Source organism: Epinephelus fuscoguttatus, linkage group LG5 (genome assembly GCF_011397635.1).
Source record: "Epinephelus fuscoguttatus linkage group LG5, E.fuscoguttatus.final_Chr_v1".
In the NCBI taxonomy this organism is placed as follows: Eukaryota; Metazoa; Chordata; class Actinopteri; order Perciformes; family Serranidae; genus Epinephelus; species Epinephelus fuscoguttatus.
In genome coordinates this window covers 17,937,105-17,962,323 of record NC_064756.1, presented here as the reverse complement: position 1 = coordinate 17,962,323, position 25,219 = coordinate 17,937,105, and the positions used below count along the sequence as shown (strand labels likewise).

Below are 25,219 nucleotides of genomic sequence, written 5' to 3'. Positions count from 1 at the left end.
TTGGTTTATACTTATTAGGAGTCCAAGGAAGACTTCAAGATGCAAAGATACAGACAGTTCTGGACTGAAAAGGTTGACTTTCAAAAGCAGTGGACAAGAGGGATTCAGAAACATGAACGATGCGTATTTATAAACTCATTTTAATAGATTCTACAGGGTGTCCTACAGAGGCCAGCAGGGGGGTGTGATCTGATTGGTTAGCTGGTAAATATCTGTGACAGCATTTTAATCTGACCTGATGGAGTGACTGTGATCTGAGCAGACATCCAAACAGAAAGAGAGGGGGCGTTAACAGCAAGAGGAGGGCGACAAGACTGCAGACAGGAAGAGGACGACAGATAAAGAGATGGAGAGAAGGTTGTGTTGTTGTTATTGTGCAGCTCTCTACTGTGCCTAGTGTTTTTATTACAATTATATTATCACCGAAATGTGGTGAAACACTGCTTCTATCTCATGAACCTGTCAAGCCTGAGAGCTGGGACATTTATTGATTTGTGTATATTAGATTTTGAGGGTGTCGCAAGTGGCTGAGATGTAAGAAATCACATTTAAAGTAAAACTGAAATCACATTTACTCATCACTTTTTGTAGTTTCCTATTATAAAACGGAAGGAAGAAGTCATTGGGGAAAAACTCTATCAGAAGTGTTCCTTTTTGTCTCAGCTGGTGTCTACAAGTCATAAGTGGACAGCATGCTGTTAGTGATATTGAAGAGCAAGGACTAGAGCTTCGATCTGGCCCTGAAGAAATCAGGCCTGACCCTACATGAACCTGCATAGTTTCTGTCCAAGCCCAAACCACTGCAGCACATTTGAGCCTAAGCCCAGTTAAAAAAAATTGCCATGGTAGGATAAATATTTTTAATATTAAAAGATTACAAGCTAGAGTTAACTGAATCTTTGCAGTGCATTAACAGTCATTTGTCATATGAGGTATTACTCTGAGCAAACAGTCAGTTCTTAATGTTCATCAATTCTGGGCACTGCTGGAATGAACTGTTTGGTTCAGAGCACCACACTCTTGGAGCAGCAAGTGTACGCTGGGGCCAGAGCAGCAGAGCACCAAGTGCAGTGACAGCGAAACTTCACAATTTGTTACTTCGAATTTAAATAGAATGGACTAACATCAGAAAAATGGTGAGAACCCAGATTCAAGCCTGGGGAATTGTTGAGGAATTATGGACCCAATTGGGCCTGGCCCAACTAGCCAGGTTTGGGCTGCACCCAGTCGAGTCTGGGCTGAGATTTAAAGGTCTAGTAAGGACAACACCAGCATCTAACTGGAACCTAAAGGAGGTGCAGGTACGTCTATAAGCTGTCTAATGTGCTGCAGCTTGGCAGCTATGTAGCGAACTAGCCTGCAAAGCAATCAGTACTTTTTCTTTCCTTTTTTTAAAGTAAGGTTTCTAGGATTCCTACTTCCTAAATTGCAAGAGTTATGATGTGGGAGGGAAGTTTGGCTCCTGGAGGACGCCCACACAAATACAGCAAGAATCTAAACAGTATTTTTTTTAAGGCTTTGGACTGATGCCGGAAGAGGACAGACACTGTAGTGGCAAAGCACATTACAAACAGCCAACTGTTCAGCTGTGAAAATCAACTTATTTAGTGCCTCTGATTTTGAGTTGGCAGAGAGAAGTCAGATTTTGGACCGGAGTTTGGTTACAGCAACACAAAGCTACAAGTAGTTTTGTGTGTGTGTGTGTGTGTGTGTGTGTGTGTGTATGTGTGTGTGAACATAAACACTTAAACTAAACCCTAAAACAGAGAACAAGTGGTGAAGTGTTTACATAAATCAAACCACAATGTTGAGACCTGTTAAATACTACCCGACTAGTCCGACACCTGAAACCTGTTAAGATTCAGAATTTTTCAGTGCATGCAGACACTGTCTGTTAAGTTGTCCATCAGCTGATTGAAGTGCTCCTTCCTGACATAAGCATTTTCATCTCAAATTGAGAAATACATTCATTAACACCAAGCTATTTATCCAGCTGTATGTAGTCATTTCAACACACTCACAAGGACAAATGATGGCATTGTACATCTCTGCCAAACACAAACATGACGTATCATCTGAAACATGTCAGTAGCTACATGCCCATTAGCCACTTAACACAACCATTACTGCTTTGCCGACAGCGTCATTAACAGGCGGCTCGCTCAGTGTGTGACGTGCACTTGTAGATAAAATATAGGCCTATATTAATGAAGGTTCATTAGTACGGTTTAGTATTTCTCTGTAATGCAGCACAGTGTTAACAATGTTACTGATACTATTCTTTCTCACACCTTCAACTCAAACCATTGTGTTGCCCCGCCCAAAATATATACTTTAATATTTACATTAATGTCGTAAACATGCAGGCTATTAGTCAACTAATGGCCCTAAATGGCGACTACTGGTTGACTAGGGAAATTCATAGTCGGGGGCAGCCCTACATGCATTTTTTTAATATCTCATTTATTTTGGATAGTGACATGATAACACTCACACAGTAGATAGAAAACAAATCACCCTCGACACCCTCCTTCCATCCTTCCATCTTATCTACTTGAGTTCAGGTAAGGTTTCAGAGCAAAAGCTGATGCTTATGGATTACATCACAGTATGAACAAAGCCACTAGAGTCGCCACATCACATCATTAAGGGAGGCCACGTTGTGATAGGAGTTTGTGATCTTAGACATCTAAAATGGTCCTGAATCTCAGAGGGCTTAAAAGACAACCACCCTACAGAGGAAAGGAAAACGGTTCGCTTGAGGACAACATGATTAACAGCACGTCTCTTCCTAGATGTGTTGTACTTGATTTATTTGTGTGGGTGAATTAAAAAAGAGTGTGTTTGGCCTTGAAGCGAATTTGGGGAACATGTTTACCTTTTGGAGGTTGATGGAGCATGCTCGAATCAAATGAGACTGTGTGTGAGAGTATGCATGCACGTGTTCATACAGTATGCGCACGTATATTTTATGCCTGTTATGAGTGCGTTTCGATGTACGTGGGTTAGCTTTGGGAGTGACCTTCTTTATTCTTTATGTGACACGTCAGTGTGAGTGTGGCAGCGAGAATGAGTGTTGCCAGCGTGTGTAGTTGTGTCATGTGAGTTGGTATGCAACAGGCGAATCATTCTATGGCGGGTCATGTATCATCTATGATAGCCAACAGATTGCCTCCCCAATCCTCTGTGTGAAAGATTAATGGCATGCCTCTCTCTCTCTCTATCACACACACACACACACACACACACACACACACATATATACACACACAGATCTGAGCAATACAGTTTCCTTTCATCCGTTGCGTCTGAATTTTGCCCACCTTACAGAAGAGACGTGCATGTGTGCTTTTGTTTTCCCTCTTATGAGGACTAATGGATGACAAAGATGTTTCTCCGTAGTTCAATCATCAACTTATTTCCTCAGATTATGCTGTTTGGCTGCTTACGCGTACAACAGTAATCACAATCATCTGGGAAGGAAAACCTGTTAATGTAATTGCCATAACAAGAGCACACAAACACACTCAAACACACACACAGAAACCTGTGCCTATGCACAAACGCATTAAAGTACTCAGGTAGATTGGTGCTGACACATTCACACACACACACACACACACACACACACACACAAACTCAAGCAGACACGCAGGCACAGACAACAACAAATTATAAAAGTTTACAAAAAAGGCTTTTTTGTCTTTTTGGGGGGGGGGGGGGGGCCTCTTGATCCAAGAAAACTTTTCTAATAAAATTCACAAACTCTAAACTTTGGAGACACGAGACATCATGGGTGACATGTATTTCATTTGATTATGCAAATCGTGAGCTTGTTAAAAACTCAGTTCGTTAAGACATGCCGACAGGGGAAATGCAACACTTTTTGCTGCGATCCAATTGGGGTGCGAACAAGACATGTTTTATCGAGTGATGGTGACAGACATGTTAACAAATGTTGGGTCTGACAGTTATTAGTGTGATCTGATGTTTTGGGAATACGAAGCATGAATGTTTAATTAGTACATAATAAAGGACACAAAGACAAATGCAGATAGAAACACAGACAGACATGCTTTCTTCTTCTTGTCTTTTGTCTTTCTCTAGATTTGAGCCCGTTTTAGAAATGTTGCTGTTTAATTTCAGTTCCCACTGTATGAGTAAATTCTCCACAGTGTAAAGCCAAAGCTCAGGATTTATGTGCTCACACTAGGGGTAGGAGTCTCCAGGTATCTCACAATTAGATTCGAATTCATAGAAGAAATGGTCAAATATGTACTATTGAATTTACATTAAAATAAGAATTTACATTGCATTAAATGTGCGCTAGGATGCGTTTAACATCATGACTGTGATGTTCAAACGTCAGCTGTTTATCACCAGTTTTCAAATGCAACCTCCCTGTCATACATTCTCACGTCAGCGGACACGGAGCCTCCAAGCATTCCTATGAGACAGCGCTGAGCAGGTTTTTTTCATGCAGCAAAGCGAGATGGTCACGGGATAAATGCGACAAAATCGTCACTTCCAGGGAGGCTCAGCTTCCCTGGGACCTAATGGAGCTGTAGGCGGGAGAGGACGCTTGGTGTATGCATGATGATTGGAGGAATTGTCTAAAAGGCTGAACCCCTTTGTGATTGACAGCGCTTTGGAAATACACACTGCCACCGTCGCGTATCGAGCTCAGCCCCTTGCGGATATCTGCGAGTGGAGTCTTCTGAAAGAGTTCCTTATTTCCAAAAGCCATATAGCTCATTTTCACTGTTAAACCCATCTGGAAATCTCTGAGGTGTGTTTTGCTGTGGTTCTATGGCATGAGTGTGGTTGAAAAACGGCTTCAATTAAATGTTCCTTTTATAAGTTACTGCCTCACTACATTATGACAAATTTTATAATGTAAACTTAAAGTGAGCTTCCCAGGTTTGAAAGACCAGCAGCCGCCACTGTTCTATACATGATTTTTTTTCTCACTACATGTCTACTTGATACTTTTAAAACATAGCGTGCTGTATTCATAGTGATGCATAATTAAACAGATGAATTTACTTGCATGCAATGTGGCTTTTGTCCATGTCCATTTTCCATTCAACCTTACAGCTAAAACGCTCCCATACCTGAGCTTTTAAAGCAGTCAGATTGTGTCCATCTATGGTTGCTCATGGTAACCACTGTGGGACATTTTTGCCGGCGTAGTGTCCAGTGTTTACAGACTGAATTATTTCACCAGAAGTAGTTTGCAAGTCACATACTGTTAAATTATAGTTGTTTGCAGCCTTTATATTTAAAAAATTAAATGCATTACTTAATGAGATAAATAGATAATCAATTATTAACATTTGTGAAACAATGCCAAATTGCCCTTCAGTGGCGGTTCTTGCCATAGGCGATATAGGTGGCCACCTAGGGCACCATCCCGTGGGGGGCACCAAAATTGCACCTGTGACAAAAACAAAAAAAGTTTTAGTGTGTCATCACAGTCGGGCCCATGCCATTGGTCCGACAGCCCATTGGTCCGACATCCCATTAGTCCAACGTCCCGTTGTTCCGATATGTGATTATACTAGGCTATACTGTATTTGTGTACCATAGAGGATCAGCAACGCAACAAAAGTAGGCTACTGGTCGAGATACAAGTGTCACAGAGAGAAGAGAGTGAAACACCATAACCTCCTGTTATTAACTCTGGGGTCCGGGTTGTGTGGGGAGCTCTCTGCGGTGCTGAACGGCTCCCGATGGGCGTATTTCTGCCTTGACGGTACGCCGTGACCGGCTCTGGGTCAGCTGGGAAAGGCTTGAGGCGGAGCAGGCTCACGGCTTATGTGTTTGTCACTTTCTTTTTCATTTTAACCCACACCATGATCTTTTCCTGACCCTAACCAAGTGGTTTTTGTGCCTAAACCTAACCAGACCTTAACCACAGGGCATCATGATGATTTCGGAACAACGGGACTTCGGAACAATGGGTTTAATATGGTCGGAACAATGGGATGTCGGACCAATGGGCAGTTCCCTCACAGTCTGTTGGCGTGCGCCTAGTATTGGGCATTACGTTTTCATGATGTGTTTAGTGTAATCTTGTAAAAAGTAGCTTTTGGAGAGAAACTTTGTAACACACTTTGTTGATGTTTTCACAGCAATATAAAATAGAAATTAGAGAGGGAATTACGGCATATTATACTCTCCTGTATAAATAAATGGAAAATGAAAATGAAATGAAAGTAAAAAGGCATTTTTTTGTGTGAAAGAAGGTTATGTTAAAGGTTGTTTCATAAATGTGTATTAATGAATATGTGCTCATTCAAAGGTAATTTAACAAAGGGCTGAATGACTTTAAAACAGTTTAATTATTTTTTTATAGTATAGTTTTCTGTTTTTCACTGGCACAGAAGAAGAAAAAATATCAACAAATAAAAAAAACAAAAGAAACATAAAAACATTGCTATCAGCTATTGCCCAAATTGTTACTTTCAACACTGGTGTCAGTATCAGCACAGAATTTCAAAATCAGTGCATCGCTAGTGCTATTGTTTTAATATTTATTCTTCTGAACAAGTTAATTTGTACTTTTTTGATTGATTATTGATTCATATGATTATTATAACACATGCACAGATTGTTTATTCGCATTTTGGCAATAATTGGGGAAGCTCACTTAGGGCACCAAATACGCTAGAACCGCCAGTGTTGCCCTTGTCCACACTGTGATGCATCTGAGACCTAATACTTTCCCCCACCTCTAGCTCACACTGTGCAGTCTGATCGTCAATCCACAAGCTGAGTGCTCACACTGTAAGTATAAAGTAGACAATGAAATGGTCCATCAGCTCCTGCAGACTGCTGTGGCTATTGACATTTATCAATAAGATCTGTTTGAAAGCTCCGCGGCTGAAGTCTGTTTGCTAGCGGAGGTATGGTTCACATTAATGTAGAGACAAAGGTCCCCAAAAGAGCTTAAAAGTCCATTTGTGCAAAGATGTGTCAATCACAGTTTTGATTCCTTTTCTCTCTTGGTCCATGGCTTTCCTGCCATGAGTTGCCTGATGACAGCCAACCAAAGTTTCTAACATGTCAAAAATTCATCTGAACTCCCTCATGTACACTCCATGGCACACAATGCCTAACAAAGCTAAGACTTGGTCTAATGAGTCATGCGGCTCAAAAATCAGGTCTTAAATGGGCTCAAATTGTGCCCCGTATGATGTTTTACATGGACTACAGGTGTGAAATGAAGTGAATTGACTGAGTGACTGAAATAGGCAGAAACACTACAAAGTAGAGTAGATGGAGGCAGAATAAAGGCCGTAAAGTCAAAGAGACACACATGAAAGAAAATCTGATTAATAGATTAAAGATTAGGTGCAGCAGCCAGATAATGAAGGCAAGATAAAAAAGGAAATAATAACACAGATCATATCAGTGAAACCAAAAAGATATGAGACACCCAGAGCCAAGATTATTCATAAGATTTATAAACTATTACTGGTGAAATTCATAAACACAGTCAGGTAGTGTGACTGGGATCTAATCAGTGACCTTGAGATCATTAATTAGTCAGTAAGCCTCAGCGCTCCACTGTAGTTAGTTAGTCGAACCATTAGCTGGATCTGTTGCTATCATTAACAATTCAACACACCCACGGCCGTTTGCTCAATACTTACACATGACACTCACAAACACACACACACACACACACACACACACACACACACACACACACACACACACACAGAGCCAGAAGTACATAAGTGCCCTCACCCAGCAGCAGACACACATGCACCCCCACACACACAGAAGAGAGCTGTAATTTCAGATGTTTATTGACGGAGACAGATCCAATCCCTCTGAGATGTTCACTGGTGATCAGTTTACCCCTCTCTCCCTCTCCTGCATTTGCTTTTGGTCTTCCTCAATGTACAACCTGTCACTTTTTTTCTGTCATTTATTTATTTCCACTTTTTAAGAATTCCAGTCCTATCAACTAACTGTCCATCACTTTGTTGCCACCCCGCGTGAGGTGACCAAGCCAATCACCGGTGTTATGAACCCAAAAGCCCGAGCTGAAAGATGACAGGTGTGCGTGGTGCAAATGCCATCTCAAGGTCACTCCGACGAGGCGTGTTAGCGCGTGTGAATGCGTTCACATCTGCAGCCAGCAGTTCCCTTGTGCTTGATCGGAAAGGTGAAGGGAACAGAAGTCAAGAGACAGAGCATGTGTGTGTCTCAAGGAGAAGCGTTTTCTGTCATGAGCATGCAGACATGCCATCGCACATGTGCTGAAATTACTAGCTGTGAAAATGTCAATTAACTTAGGTAATTATTAGACAACAAAGCAGCAGGAAGAGGCACGAAGGGAGAGAGCAAAACAAAGACGATGGAGGCTGTGAGAAAGCAAGGAAAACGGGAAAAAATGATAAATAGATCAAGAAAGACGAGAGCGAAAGTGGGAGAGTTGAATAGGAGTGTGTGTTATACTGTGTCTCCCAGACTGCAGAGATGACTGCAGCAGAGAGAGAGGGACCCACACTGAATACCAATGGACTGCTATGGCAGCTCAAAACACAATACACAACCCACACAGTCTCGCACACACACGCTCAGTACATAAAGTCAAACAACCAGTATCTAACACATGGAGAGCAGTTGGCAGACAGATACTCATAAAGGTTGTAAGACAACACGTAACACAAGAAATAAGAGATTTTACTTAACAAATACACATACACCGTAAATAGCCAACCAGGCAGACTGCAAAGCACACACACACACACACACACACACACTCTCAGAAAAAACAGTCTGTAAAATAATTTCTTCCTGCGCCTCCTTCCCTTTATTCCCAGCTCCACAGTAAATGTCAGCCTCAGTGCTGTGGTGCCTGCTGACTACCTGGAGACGATACAAGTGGAAGGGTGGACCATTTCTACCTTACCTGATCACTGATGCATGCACAAAGCAAAGCTCCAATTGCCCAGATTTCTGTGTAAAATTACTCCTGCATTATTGGCTTAAGTCAACACACAACATGGAAGGGTGTAATTCTTTGTAACTGAGATCCTGTGGACTTGATCTAATTATGAAACTCTAGCTGAGAGACAATAGCAAACTAGAATTACTAACTTGCAGTTGTATGCCTCTAAAGGGCTGGATGATATAACAATCTTGATAGGGGATCGCGATAAAATGCATGTCTAGAACGATAAACTTTGGACATCTTTACTTGATATAGCTAGATAACACATCAGAAATAAATGTGACAACAACCAGTTGGTCTGCTGCCTCTCTTCTCTGCTCTCTGTGCTACTGCCTGTTTGCTGGAGGGCGGAGTCATGCTCCACACACAGTGGACAGCAGTGTAACCTCTCAGAGGAGCCCATAGTGGAGGCAATGAAACAAACTTTTGGATATATTATATGGAGTCACTGACGACAATGTTCATTATCCATATCCATGTCCTGCAACAAAAGGACAGTGTGATCCATATCAGTGTTTCCCAAATGATCCAGCCACAGGGTCCAGATTTCTCCCTGGTTTTACGTCCGCACAGTTTAATATATTTAGTGTCATACTCGCCTATGGCCGTTTCATTGAGCTAGTTAGCTGTCTCTGTAAAGTAGCTGTGTGTAAGTCAGTCAATCTACAGCAGATAATAGCACTTCAAATTAAAAGCTCTGTGCTGGAATTTCACTGCACTTCAAAATAAAGTGTTTTTTTTAGAAACTTGACACATTTTTGAGTCATTTAGGGTCCATTCAGAATGGACCTATGAACCACTTTTGGACCACAACCCACCCGCTGGGAACCAGTGATCTATCTATCAAATACCTGTTGAACAAGCAGAACAAAACCATTGTGCCCAGACTAATTTGCTTCCTCCTTTAAATCCACACTCGATTTATTTTACACAGCCACAGAGCTTGTTATGCTCAAGTGCTGAAAGTGAAGCATGTTTTCCTCCAAAGCTGAGCACATCGACAAAAAAGCTACCACCAGGTCAATTACATGGATATGGTTTGGGTATCACAATAGCAACGGAGCACAGATTACACATGCCATCGGTCAGTGCTAGTTACGGATATAACCTAAGTTCTATGAATTTTAGATGACTGCCAGCTTCATCAACTGAAGGTATACTATCCTCGTGACCACACCACATACCATTTAATATGTTATGCTGCAATGTTTTGTTAAGGCAGATAAAGCATGTTGGAAAGTTAAATGTAATCACAAAACCCAACTATGTTTGCACGGTTAAATGTCATTCTATTTCATATGTTAAATAAACTACATTATAAAGTTTAACTAATGAACACTCTGGTTTCTTCAAGCTTTAGTCATTATCAAGATACTCTTCAAACTGGCAGCATTATCATATCATAAATTGTGATAAATACTGACATTGATTGATGTGGAAAAAAATATTGTGGTAATATTTTTGCCATATTGTCTGGCCCTATGCTTTTGCCAGCCAGTCAAGTTGCAGTTTACATCCATGTCTGTCCAGACTGTAGCCATGACAATACACAATGCTTTTAATGAAGCTCAGCAATCCTCTCTCTATCCCACTCCCACTGCTAATCAGCTGACTATGGGTGTTCCCTCTCCTTGTTGGCCTATCAAACTTTGCCACGATCTTCAGCCATGCATGTTGCTGCTGCCAAACTTTAAATTTGTTCTCCTCTCTGCTCCTGTCAGCTGTCATTTTAGGTGGAATCATTGCGCCCTCCTCCACCCCGTTCACCTCCAGTCACTTTATCCAAAGCTCAGGATGAGCTCATCAAAAGCCCACTCCTCTTCACATCCAGATCCTCAGCTCCCTCCTCATCTCATCTCATCACCACCAACAGCATCTACACCCCACCGTGGGGGGGTTCCCTAATCTACTACGTCTTAACCACCTTCCTGGAATATATGACATCACAATGGGGTCTAATCGCCCAGTACTTACATGTGCACATGTAAATATTCTTTTCTTTCAGAACGAGTCTCTCCTGATTGAAATAGGGATGTTGCTGCTAAGAAGCTACATATTCTACAACATTGATGTTTCACACACATCTTCAACCCAGCAACACAGAAGATCTATACAGTCACCACAGTTTTAAGATGGACGCCCAAGATTAGTGTCACTGCAGTATCTGCCCAAATGTCTCATCTTCTGCTCCTGAGTTTTGACATTGAATAATGGCCAGATAATTTTTGCAGAAGATTAAAATGTCACAAGCTGAACTTTGACCTTTTGGATACATAATGTCATCACTTCATTAATTTATCCTATTAGACCTTTTTTTTTGGAACTTTCTCATAATTAGTGCATTAATTCTCAAGTTATGAGCAAAAATGTGTCTTGTGAAGTCACAGTGACCTTGAACTTTGACCACCAAATTCTAATCAGTTCATTATTGAGTCCAGGTGGACATTTGTGCCAAATTTGATGAAAGTCCCTTGAGGCGTTCCTGAGATATTGTGCTCACAAGGATGGAATGGATGAGCAACTCAAAACCTTAATGCCTGTGGCCACGGCTGGTGCCAGCACGGAGGCATAAAAATGTTTTCCAATTCTATTATGTATTCTCCTTTATGAGTGATTTGCTAAGTGTGTTGTTTGCAGACATTATTATGCAACTCGTAGAGGAGCAGATAAACTGAGTGTGAATAAGTGAAAGTGTCATGCTCTATCTTTAATGTCGTTATAAAAGTAAACGTTAAATATTGGATATTTCTGTTCGGAGGAAAGTTGCACGCAGGAAAACATTTTGTTATATGATAATATATTTGTCTTTGTTATAGCTGAAGCACATTTCTGCTGTCAGCGTTATGACTTTGTCTGCCTGTAAAGGTGAACAAGAGAACGGGACATTAAGGAAATGTACCTAGGGGATAAAAAAATGATATGACATGATGATGTGCATGACACGTCTCCTTTTATAAGGACGTGATCTAGTGTCTCTGCAGAGCCAATGTCAAAGTGAAGGCTCATCTGTCAAATGGGTTTATGGCAGAAAGCCTGGTCTTCAGGCTTATATCATTGCTTCATCAACGAATCTAATGAACAAGTTAATTTCCCTCTTAAACCATTACGTCTTTATAGCTCTCTGCCTCTTCTTGCATAACCATGATTTGCGTCATTACTTTGGCATTTCACTCAGTCAGTACACGCGTAATAATTATACGTGGATACAAGGTACAGCACATGTTGTAAGTCTAAGCAAGTGAGTCAGGCCTCATCACTCCCTGCAGCTTACACTTAAGACCACGCGCAGAAAGATTTGGGAGTGACTCACTCCAATCAGCAGCGACAGGTGAATGCAGCCGATGATGACGAAGATGATGATGCTCACAGTGAGCTGTATAGCAGTGGCAGCTTAAGCAGAACAAAAGAGTGAGCAGAGCGTGACAGATTAAATAGAAGAGTGTGATAGTGTTGCAAAGAGTGGAGTGTGTACTATGTGAGTGTGGCAGTGTGACTCAAGCGTAGCGATGCTTCACTCCACGCCTCTCTTTTGTTTATGTTTACCTCAGAACCAGTGTTGTTGCCCAGGCAGGAAGCTTTAGTCATGCAGGCTGATCTTGGTGGTTATCAATAACAACTTTTTATAAATAGGGCAATAACTAGTAACTTGATAGTTTACATAAAAACTGTGGCACTAACTTACCGTGCATGGCCTTAGGGCTTAAGTGTGTTTCATACACAGTGCTTATTGCTTAATTCTGACAGCGACCAATGAACTCTCCCCACACAACTGGCTCAAAATCAGGTAGGCTGAATACCTCAACTTTTGTAACTTCTAAAACCGCCAATCCAGCTAAAACTAAAAACACTTTTGCCTCTACATGTAGTTGGATGACATCCTGTACCAACTTGTTTCTTTAAAGCGTACTGAACCACTTATTGTATGCTGCTACTTGATGCTGCCTCTGCCTATGTTGTAGTCAAGGCCACCTAGACTGAGACAGAGTCACGACTGAGACCAGAGTGTATCAAGACCAAGACTTTGAGAGGTTGAGACTGAGTAAATGCATCCCTTTGCATACATGCAGTATATATGCGTGTATGTATAAGTGAACCATAATAAGTATCTTGATAAAATAATCAAAAGGCATTGCAAAGGGAGTTTTATTTGTGTGTGACTTTCCCTTTGTTTTCTATGAGCAAACAAACAGAAACAGACACTAAGTCACTTTATTATATTCCTGCAATTGTGGTCTTGACCAGTCTTGAAATAATATCCTAAGTCCTCTTTGTCTGAGACTGAGACCTTCAAAGAGTGGTCTTGAGACCTGTCATCATTACTACAACACTGACTTCTGCTTCCACCACCCTGGAGTGTAATTAAACCTGCAATAACTGACTCTTTCTGGCCACTTGGGGGCAGCAGAAACAAGTTGTGAACACAACATTGACGTATCACCACCTTTTAAATTGTTTTTGGTCAATTCCTGAGAGAAATATCTTGCTGTCTAGCTGCTACATGCTTCACTATGTTTACCAGTGGGTTTGTAGAATTTAAAGCTACATGCTGCAGCCAAAAATAACGCCATGAGTGCTGTGAGAGTGAACTAAAGCAGTTAAAGTATGCACCAAATAGCTAAATAATGAGCTGAAACTCTACACTATAAAGCTATGGCAAGCAGCAGATTCAGGTAGTAATTCTCTGTGGTTCATCATTATGAGTGGCACCTTTCACATTTTCCAATTGATATTTAAGTTATACAAAAAATATCTATTATCGGTACAACACTACTGGAATAAGCATAAGTGCTAAAACAATGCCTCGACACTGAATCACTCACTGTTTTAAAAAATCTTCCTCAGCCTCCTCCTCCTCATTAGAAAAGAATATCTCAGTGTATGTAAGCTATATGTCAATATTACAATAAGAGATGTGCTTCTCCAGAGCCTTGTTCTGTACCCACCAGGGGGTTGCATACCCCAGTCCAAATCTGCAGCATGTTTCCATCAGTTTGCTCCTTGATCATCCTGGGAGCAGAGCCACGCCACTAAATACAGCTGTAGTGCCAGGTGCTGCAATATGGTTTATCTACCAAGACTGACACTGTGGTGATACATGAGACTTAAATCATTTTTGTATGAGCTGCCTTCATGAGAAAGACACTTCAGACTTAAGTTTGAAGACAAAGCATTCAAGTGACAGATTCCTCATTCTGCAAATATAATCAGACATTTAGGACCGCAGTAATCTTGGCCTATGAAGGAGCTGCGGTGTATTGGAAGTGACAGGGTAGGGTGATTTGTATGATGAACACTGGCTTCATGTTAAGTATCACATTATCACTATGACAGCTGTAGCTTATGCACACATATCTATTACAAGTCCTGCAAGTGATGGAGAGGTCTGCATGGGTGTGTTGGACTGTTGTGAAACGGCACAGCAGGTGTTTTATCTGCATGTGTGTGTAAGCAAAGTGTGAAGCGTCTGTGTATTCATGTGCACAGCCTGTGTGTGTGTGTGTGTGTGTGTGTGTGTTTTCCTGTGTGTGCATGCAGCTGGTGTAACTGTTTTCCATTTTGTGTGTTGGGGCTAGAATTGGCCTGTCAGTCACAGTATAGTGGGGAGGAGTGGGAGACGACAGGTGTCGGGGAGCGGGGGAGGAAGGAAAAGAGAGAGAGCGTGAAAGAGATGGATGAAAGAGCGAAAGAGAAGGGCAGAAGAGCAAAAGAGGAGGAGGAAGAAAGTGAAGTTTGGGCAACCAATGTAGAACTTTTGTCCTTTTCCCAGAAGTGAAATGCTAATGGGAAATGCAGCAGAAAAGTTGGAGAGATACTGGGTTTAAAAAACAGAAGAAAAGTCTTTGAGATGAAAAGAAGATTGTTGAAGATGATAGGTGTGTCAGAGAGCCTGGACATGCATTAAAGTTAAATTTGAGAAGGGGCTTCCTGGGGTAAAAAGAAATGAACAACCTCTTCATATATATTCATAACACTGAATATTTGGTATTCCGAACACCCACAAGATAAACCCTGCTGCACAGGCAGTGATGTGTTTTAGCGTAAAAGCTTTTAATATTTATGAGAGCAATCACAACAGTTTGTTTGGAACAAATGGAAAGTTAGCAAAATGTAAGAAGTTCCAGTGGAGTGTGTTTGTCATTATAACATGTTGGTGCAAAACATCACAGCAGTGGCTCCCTCTTATCAAGAGTCACTAAAGTCAAGACAAAAAACAATCTTGCACATGATCCTGTGAGGAATCCAGAATCTAAAACGTACCCGTGTGTAATTAAAGTGAATCTGAATTTGTTATTGTCTGCCTTTGTGCTGCAGCACAATTCAAACTGCTGACCACTTCATCTCCATGTCTGTGACAAACTGAGAAGTGTCCATTCACAACTCCGCCACCAGTTCTTATTATCCTCTCAAGCACACACATTTTGCTAAGCATCATCGTCTATCACTCTTTTCTATCTGCTTCTCTCCTTAGATTTGCTCCCCAAAGGTCTTAAGGATGATGGCCATGAATATTTCACTAAACTGCATTCTCAGGTTATCAATAATAAAATGCCATATTCTTATAAATATTCTAAAAATACAGCTGGACTCTGGCTCTTCAGTGGTGCATTAAATATTCATACACATCTAGCAAACTGCTAAATCTCCCACCACAGCACACCCATATGGACATGACCGCTGGACTATGTGCAGGTGTTTTCTCTTCTCACTTCCGTGTTTTTTTGTGCACGCGCACGCTTGTGTCTATGTATGTGTGTATTTCTGGCACATCTCCTGTAATGCAGTGTCTCAGAGAAGCAGCCCAGTTCAGGGGAAGCTAGAAAAAGCGCTAAGAGAGGTGATTCACATTGTCAACAGTCTGAATCACCACAGCCTAATACCAAAGCACTCTAACATTACAGACAGTTAGACAGACACACACACTATCCCCAGCCCACACAGACTCTTATGAACACATCCTGGATAGACTCAATACTATCTCTTACTCAGTCTGAGGCACACACGAGCACAAATGCACTCTGTTTGTCTCACACACACACATCGTTTCCCGCCCTCACCGTGGTGAAATGTCGCAGCCCTGTTGCATGAAGGCTCCCAGGGAGAACCAGAGGGAGTTAAAGATGCCGAACTCATTGGGAGGTTGGTCAGTGGGGCCCAGCTCTGTCGTGCCCTCCTCTGGTTCCTCTGCATGCCACTCGTATGGACTGAAGCGACTCACCTGAGGCAGGGATGGAAAATATAAATACCAGAACAGGTACAAATGAACAGAAGAAGAAGTATGTTAAGCATTGATTACAACCACAAAAAACACACACAAAGCCATAGCAGGTACACTTCTGATTTTTGTGGAAAACAAAAATGTTTCCTTGAATTTTCAGACTCTCTGGTGCCAAAATGATTTTGACACTGACTACATTTACATGCACAAAATATTATTTTTTTTGCCCTTGTTTCAAAAAAGGCAATACACCTACTAAGCTGTTTACATGGCTAATGAAAATGAATATTCTACCAATATTTCCATTTACACGTAGCCCTGCATACTCCCACCACTATGCCCTAACATGTTGTTTATCACGTCAAAATATAAAACAGTGGAACAGCCTGAGCTACTTGTACCATTTTGCTTCTTTGAGTTTTACACCAGTGGTGGACTTGTTGAACTGTGTAAACACAGCCGCCCTCTTTTATTCCTTCAAGCACCTTCTGGAAAAGGTTGGTGTTGGGATATTTGTGCATATCAGATGTGTGGATAGCCAAGTCTCTCATAAAGTAGGTTTTTTTCTTCCAACCAGAAATGTGCTGGTGAAGACACTCAGTCATCCAGGTCATGGTAATCGTAAGTGCTCTATCGTAGGCAAGTGGACTTGCTTGAGATTCTCGAGGACGTTTCGCCTCTCATCCAAGAAGCTTCTTCTCTGGGCCGGGTGGGTCAACGACTCACATGTGATCTCAACAACTCTGTAAAGGTTCACACCCACACAGAGTTTAAAGCCTGCGACTCCACACCAGTCTGTTAGAAGTGAAGAAGCTTCTTGGATGAGAGGTGAAACGTCTTCAAGAAACTCAAGCATGTCCAGTTGAGCCTACAATAGAGCACTTATGATCAGAAATGTGGGCATTTTTATTTTGGGCTTGCACCTCTACACCAGTCTTGCAAACTGTTGGCCAGTTGGTTTAAGTACAACACATCCATGACAAAACCCATAACTGACCATGAACAGGCAAGGCGCTGTTAGTTGCAAACTAAGGTAAAACCACTTGAGATGCATGTTCTGAATGCACTCAATATAGGTCCAAAGTAAGCTTCTAAAACCTGCATGATACCAGCATATCCCACATACATTGCGATTATTCACCTTTTTTCAACTGTAAATTATGTCCCCAAAGGAAAACTTGGTCAACATCTGTTTTATCTAATAGCCTAAGAAAAAGTTTTCAGTCTATTCATCTCTTTTTTGCAGCAAAATGTGTCTAGTGGACCGAAAAATCAATTGATTATATTATTCTGGTACCTAAAGTTTAATTTGTATTAGTGATATTAATAATATAATTAAACAAAATCAATACTTGTGACGATACAATATTTCCATTGAAAAAAAATCACGATACTAGGCTGTATCAATTTTTTCCCCACCCCTATTCTTTACATGGACCGTATTAAATCAAGAATATTGTCATATTTGGAATAGTACTGCAAATTTAATGTGCATGTAAATGTAGTCACTGTGAATTTGCATCAAGTATTTGAGTATCTTGCATATGGAGCTTTCTGTGATTGTATTTCTGCCCAGCTAGGACACCTCTAAGTATCTTAATGATTTGTTGCATGTAAGCTTTCTTCAACACTGTTGGAGACATTACAGTTGAGGGGGTAAAAGCAATGTTGCCATGATGGAAAAGTCATTAACTGCAATGGTTTTGTCTTGTCATAAACCTTAAAATATACACTCTCAGAAACACCAAGCTGCAAGATCACAGAAGTTATTACTGCGTATCATTGGAAAACATCATCCTTTGGTAAAAACTGCCAGGAAAAGAAGTCTCATCTAGTCTATCTATATCATCTAAATTGACCAAACTGACTTCTGATCAGCAGGAAATGAGTCCAATAAGTATCTACATGGCCAGACAGCACTGTGTGCTTCAGCCAACTAGCTGAGAAATATTTTTAGCCCGTGAGCCAAATAAGCAATCTGTTCTTTCATCCCTAAAGCTTTATAAAAGTCTTCAAACTGCTACAGCCCTGCAATCCAACTCAAGTGCTGACTTCTAGTTTTTAACAATCACTCACCAAAAACAGCACAACACTGACTCCAATGTAAGCGAACACTATACACATCCAGATCTCGTAGGCCAGCGGGTCCAGGAAAGAGAAAACACCTGGTTTAGACTTCTGGGGCTTCTTGATCATTATGGAGATTCCCAGAGACATGAAAGGCTTCGAGAAGTCGATCACCTCTTCTCTCACTAGAGTGATGGTCAGCGGGGCGACAGCAATTTCTGCTTTCTGTTAAGAGAGGTTGGGGAGAGGAGTAGTTTAGTTAAATCATATGGCAGTGGTAGTTAATGTGCAGCTGACTCATGCCAACTCCTTTGCCCGCAGAAGGGGAAAGTGAGGACAAAGATAAAGGAGGGAGAAATAAAAATTGAAACACAAGGGGCAGGTAAAGTAGACAAGCACAATAAAAGATCAGTGGAGTTTGAAGGAGACGCGACATAAAGAAGGGAAAGAAATAAGGGAGGCAAAGAAAGGGACGAGGAGAGGAGCGGGGGAGAGGAAAAAGGGAAGGGAGGAAGGTTGAAAGAGACGGAGGAGATAGAGGGAAACCAGTAGAATGACAGAGAAGTAATTCATATGTAGGCATGAAAGTGACACTGCCTGAATATAAATCAGTCTGCAAGGTCTCACACACATTTGCATGCATGCGCACACACACACGCAAAATCTGTAGTCAAAAACATCATTCATTCAGCACACTGAGTATCTGTTTCTGAGGAGCTGCGCGTGTCTAAACAACGTCTGCAGTCTTAACTGAAAAAGAGGCTACAATAACAGCATATCAAATGACAAGTGTTCCTCCGCTGCAAGGAGTGAGGATGTTACAATGGGAGGAGAATAAACAGCAAAAGAAAGACAAGGAAGTCAGAAGCGATATGGAAACAGAACGGGGAAGGAGAGGGCAGAGGAATATCAAAAACCCACAACGCAGTACAGACAGAGAAATGAAATAAATTAGAGTCAGAAAGCAGGAGACACGACATGAAAGGAAAGGAGAAGGAAGTCACAAAGATGAACAGTAAAGGACATAAAGTAGAGGACAAAGTGCTGAAATCTTTCAAACGTATTTTGTCTACGTGGCAGAGGAGTTATCAGAAATGACTTCAAGTGTTTGGAACAAATCAAACCTGATTAGTCAATGCAGCGGTTCTGCTGTGTCACCTTCCACTATACGGTTTCTGGAGGCTAATTAATTCTGTCGCCGTTCTGCAGCAAACGTCTCCACTTTCACTCTTCCGCAAAGTGACGACTGACGTTGTCTCCTGCATGTTGATAAAGTTTGCATCGAGATGGCAATGTGAAATCTGAAAGCGTGCATGGGCGTCGACGGCATAATTAGCCGGCTTGCCGAATTCGCAAGAAATAAGTGAACCCTCAGAGACCCAGCATGTTTCCAGCTCTGTGGGAAACTGACATGGTAACTAAGGAGACGCAGAGCTCGAGACAAGTTTATGTACTGCATAAGTGTTATTTTGAGCAGTTCTCAGCTGTTGCGTGATGGCCTGTGGTGAGGTCAAAAAAGCAGGAGCACATATAATGTAATGTAATAACGCAGCAGTATTATATGATTACAGTGTTGATGTCATGTTGACTCAGTGCCAGAGGAGTGTTGATTCAACAATATTTTTCTAAGGCCATGATCTGTAATGTTCTTGTACTGGATTACATTACAGTACAGTGTATGATGTTGTATCCTCCTTCCCTGAGTCTATAGTACATGGAACTATATGAAAATTACACAGATTTAAGTTTACTTGGCCTGTACTTCAGAGTGAAAGATGATGACATGAAGAAAAGGGTCACAGGTTGAATTTAACTACGGCCACTGCAGAAGGGACACAGCCTTTGTACATGAGGCACCTTCTCTACCTGAGACATGTACTGTGACTCAGGATTTGGAGTTAGTGAGGTAACTTTGAGGTTAACTCTGGGTTTTCAGTACTACGAAGCTGGCTCTCTTTTTACTGGGATAAATCACTGTGGTAACTTATGCTGAAGAGCTAGTATCGGATCACCCTGACCAATGACCAATCAGATCACTGAAGAAAAAAGTATCCAAGAGCAAAAGTCCGGAGTCTCAGGTAAAAAAAGAGGAGCATATACTGTTTGTTGTTATAGGTCAGTATTAATAGTAGGTCATTTCATTGTTCCAGGGCTCTATTTCCATTGGTTTTGAAACGGAGCTTCTAACAAACAGAGATCGTTTACACACTAAACACATGGTTTTAGCAATATTTGAACTTATGCAAAGTTTACTTTAGTCCGCAGTGACAGTGCTGCTACTTTTACAATCTGATTTTACTTCAGCTCAAAATAACATGAGACACCTCTGTGACGAGAACTAAGAAAAAAAAAGACAATATTTTATTAGTAAAATAATCCACACACTGTTAATTGGCTCCTGTTATTATAAATGAAACATTTCAGTCAGACAGACCTCATCAGTGAGTAATAAGGCTATTTTCCACCCTATACTTCAGCAGCACAAACAGCCTGGCATTACTTGAAAGTGTTTTATGTGACATATTCGTCTCCAACTAAACAGCAAAACAATATGCTCCACTGAAGTCACATAAAGCCCAGTGATACCTGCACGTAATGTAAGTCTCGGTCAACGGTGAATTTTAAGATAGTACTGTCAATGTATTTACATTTTCCATTATACAGAGTATTGTTTACAGCCCACACCACTGACATTTTACAATCGCGGACCCTTTCATCCCATATGATATGAAGTAACCTACTTCATTCATGTTTCTGATGATGTCATTCATAATTACACCAGGGGCGACTGCTCTGAGACAACAAGGGAGGCTGAACTTCCCCTAAAATTTCATAGAAGAAATGGTCAAATATGCACTATTGAATTTACATTAAAATAAGAATTTACATTGCATTAAACGTGCGCTAGGATGTGTTTAACATCATGACTATGATTTTTAAACGTCAGCTGTTTATCACCAGTTTTCAAACACGACCTCCCTGTCATACATTCTCGTGTCAGCGTGGTGGATGCGGAGCCTCCAAGCATTCCTTTGAGACAGCGCTGAGCAGTTTTTTTTCATGCAGCAAATCGAGACAGTCACTAGATAAATGCGACATAATCGTCACTTCCAGGGAGGCTCAGCTTCCCTGGGACCTAATGGAGCGGTAGGTGGGAGAGGACACTCGGTGTCTGCATGATGATTGGAGGAATTGTCTAAAAGGCAGAACCCCTTTGTGACTGACAGCGCTTTGGAAATACACCCACTGACATTGTCGCATTTCGAGCTCAGTCCCATGCGAATATTTGCGAGTGGAGTCTTCTGACAGAGTGCCATCCGGAGTTCCTTATTTCCAAAAGCCATATAGCTCATTTTCACCATTAAACCCATCTGAAAATCTTTGAGGTGTGTTTTGCTGTGGTTCTATGGCATGAGTGCGGTTGAAAAATGGCTTCAATTAAATGTTCCTTTTATAAGTTACTGCCTCGCTACAATGTGACAAATTTTATGATGTAAACTTAAAGTGAGCTTCCCCTGTTTGAAAGACCAGTAGCCACCACTGATTAACACCCCCGTCTCTTTCATATGAACACGCTCGTGGCTGGATAGGAAAACCCAGAGTTGAGTGAACTAGTTAATAACCGGCTTTGTAGTGCCGTTTATCCAGGTGGCCAATGTTAGGATTAGTCAAACCAGATAACAAAAAGGTATCCTGGGTAAGTTGCTCTGGCTTTGTAGTACAGGTCTCAGGTGAGCCACTGGGCATGCTCCAAAACACTCTTCAAATAAAGTGGGTTCAACAATTCTGAAACATCACGTTCTGATATTAAATAAATTACTTGATTTATCTATAAATGACAATAAATTTATTGAAAACTACTACAACAATCAAATAGTTAGTTAACTGAGAGTGATTTTTATCCATTTCTTTGTGTTACTACTGGCTGATAAACAATTGTCTGATTTCTACTTTGAGAACTCTAATTTGTCATTGTTGCTATATTAATTTTCTCTCTATTGCTGAGGACCCAGGAAGTGCAGTGTTGAATGCAAACTCTCGAGACCAACAGGACATATCTATTAGTACTGCATTTTTACTGGTACAAGTACACACTATGTATTGTGTTGAGAGAGGATCCCTGTTAAGTGTTACACTGCCAAACAGCATGCTGGGTACAGCTCGCTCCTTGTTGCTAGCTACAATAAACTCAAGAGCAGATGAATAAAGAAAGGCTGGAGATGTTCTATTGCAGTAAACTCATGCACTTCAAGTATCAGGATTGTACATTTCTTTTGTGACACCTATCCTTGGGTCCAGAGACTTTGTTTCCAAACCAAAGAAGGGTACTGTTGAGAGTGAATTTGTTTGTAATGTATTTTAACCTGCAAAGTGCACTAGAGACTCTTTGGGTGACGTGAACTATAAATAATCTGAAGTTCAATTTGTATTGAACAAACTGAATAAACAAACAGTTCGAAGACATCATCTTGGGATCTGAGAGTTTGAGGTGGACATTCTCTACTGTTGGTATTAAATAGACTAAACAATGACATACTTGATCACAAAAATAAAGATGAGGTCCAAATGTTTCTTCTCCAAACTTACCCCATATACAAGCTCTCCAACCATGCCGTTCCATATCTTCGTCTCTGGATCTCTGGCTCCATACTTCCCATCCGGTACGATGGAGATCTTGTATTTGATTCCGATGTGTTTGGCGATCTCCGAGGCCAAGTCCACGCAGTATCCCTCAAACTGGTCGTTGCCTTCATAGAGTTCCCAGTTCTTCTTCAGCATCACGTAGGGACCCTCCTACAAAACCAGGATAAGGGGAGAAAGACACAACTGTTTGGAGGAACATGTCAGCAGCCATTATTAAAAAAGGCAAAATGAAAACTTATCAAGAGGAGTCATGAGTTTAGTTGTGAACATTGTACTGGGGGAAACACGTACACACAGACACAAAAAAAAATAATGAAAATTATTCCCTTGAAAAAAGGTATATAAAATATACAGTTGCAATGATGTAGATAGAATTTTGCTTTGACAAATTAAACAGGACAGCAGCCTCTATGAAAGCTTCATAACATAAGGACTCTGAAATGTATGTACATCATTAAAAAAGCTAGCTTTAACCAAACAAGTATGACACGGAAGGTGAACTAAAGTCCCGCTTCCACCAAGCACTTTCATTATGGTACTTTTGGAACCAAAAGTAACCCTTCAGACATGGTAACTAGACCCTAGCATTTCCACCGCTAACAGTACCCTTTAATGTGTGCAGGGTTGTTGTCACTCACTGCTCCATCCAGCACTCACTGTATGTCCTTATTACAGGTGACACAGATGGAAGTCTGCACCTTCTTTATCGTCCACAAAACGAGACTGCACGCCGACATTTTCAGAACAAAACAGAACAGGCTGCAGTGAGAGTCTCTCTCTATGGGATATTTAAAAATAGCGGGTTTGTGCATTTAGTCCTTTTAAGGCAAGCTCGGGGGGTTAGTGTTGCCGGAGCCCGCAGCCTGCATATAAAAACTAAAGTGATGGTCAAAGTTGTTAGAGTGAAACTTAAGGTGTGCTGATTGATTCACGTTGTCAGCTCATACATTAAGGAACATTACAAGTTGAGGATCCACCTTAAAAGTCAGCCCAGTGAATTAAGTCATTATTTTCTCAGACTTCAGCTGCTGCAAGAGGCAGCAAAACATCCTTTCATTTTATAGTTACAATCTTCAAAATCTCCACAGTATGAACAGTGTTTACATGAGCCTCAAAACCAGCCACAGCTCAGCCCTGAGCAGAGTGACTGTCCGCTATTGACCAATCAACAGACTGCAGTGTTCACAGCTCCACCTTTTAGAACCAGATCTGTGTGCTAGGTACCCCAACAGAGGGGGGACCACAAATGGGGACGGCTCCAGTGGTACCATCCACAACTGGAAACTGAAAAAAAGCCTTCCGAACTGTATCGTACTGCACTGCTTGATGGAAACGGGGCTTAAAAGTCACATGCATCTTTACATTTAATCCAATCCAACTGCCAGAGTAAATGTTGGTATTGCACGTTTCTGCAAACCCAGACATGTAAAATTTGCACATAATTATGCAACTTTAAATTTCGACAACACTGTGGTTAACATGTAGTTATGTTTAGGCACAAAAACCCCCTGGTTACGTTTGGGGAAATACCATGTTTTGGCTTAAATTACATGTTTCTAGTGCCGCAATCACGGCTAGAAACAGAGAGATGTCTTACTTAAAAAAACCCGGTTTTGTCGGTTTTGAACAGTGATCTGCAGCTTGGCAGCCATCTTGCCTAGGTTTTCACACTATCTACCATTCTCTCCACCTCCAGATGACAAAGCCAGCTCATATATTGTACTCAGCATTCTTTCAGTTGAGAAATAATGATATACACGAAACATACAAATGCAATGTATCCCTGGTTTGCAGAAATGTAAAATCCCAACTTTCACTTCGGGCAACTGGGCTGGTAGATCTTAACATCTTACAGACAAACCATCTTGTCATGAAAACACAGCAGCCACCCAAAATCTAGTAAAATATTAGAACTACCTTTTAAAAAAGAAAAAAAAGGGCATCAGTGTGGTAGTTTTATATGTTGTGTTTCTGACTTCTAGTGCCTTGTTTTATGCCTTCGTCTGACTCTACATGCCCCCGCTGGGACCTGCACCTGACTCAGTGCAACACTAATGCTGAGGAGAGAAATGTACAAGATAGAGGAAAAATACAGGCAGAGAGGAGGAAAAGAGAGGAAGACTGCTGCTTTGGTAATGTGTCGTAAGAGGTGGCATGATTTCTGTGCATGCAGTAAACAAAGATGAAAGCAAAGAGGGAATTTAATGTTGTCTAGTGAGATGGTGGGTGTATTAGGAATGACACACACACACACACACACACACACGCAAAACTGGTCACAGAGAAGCACATACACACACATTTTAACACCTACGTAAGAT

At 41.2% G+C, this 25,219-nt stretch overlaps 1 protein-coding gene across 4 annotated transcripts in view; it reads right to left on the bottom strand.

Moving 5' to 3' along the window:
- gria4a (glutamate receptor, ionotropic, AMPA 4a) overlaps positions 1 to 25,219 on the bottom strand; it is a 157,978-nt gene that overhangs the window by 30,105 nt on the left and 102,654 nt on the right. For all 4 annotated transcript variants that reach the window (XM_049575650.1, XM_049575646.1, XM_049575647.1 and 1 more), the window contains exons 11-13: positions 22,842 to 23,048; positions 18,264 to 18,479; positions 16,027 to 16,187 (exon numbers count right to left, since the gene is read on the bottom strand). In XM_049575650.1, the coding sequence (XP_049431607.1) occupies positions 16,027 to 16,187; positions 18,264 to 18,479; positions 22,842 to 23,048 (584 nt within the window). The remainder of the gene's footprint in view (positions 1 to 16,026; positions 16,188 to 18,263; positions 18,480 to 22,841; positions 23,049 to 25,219) is intronic.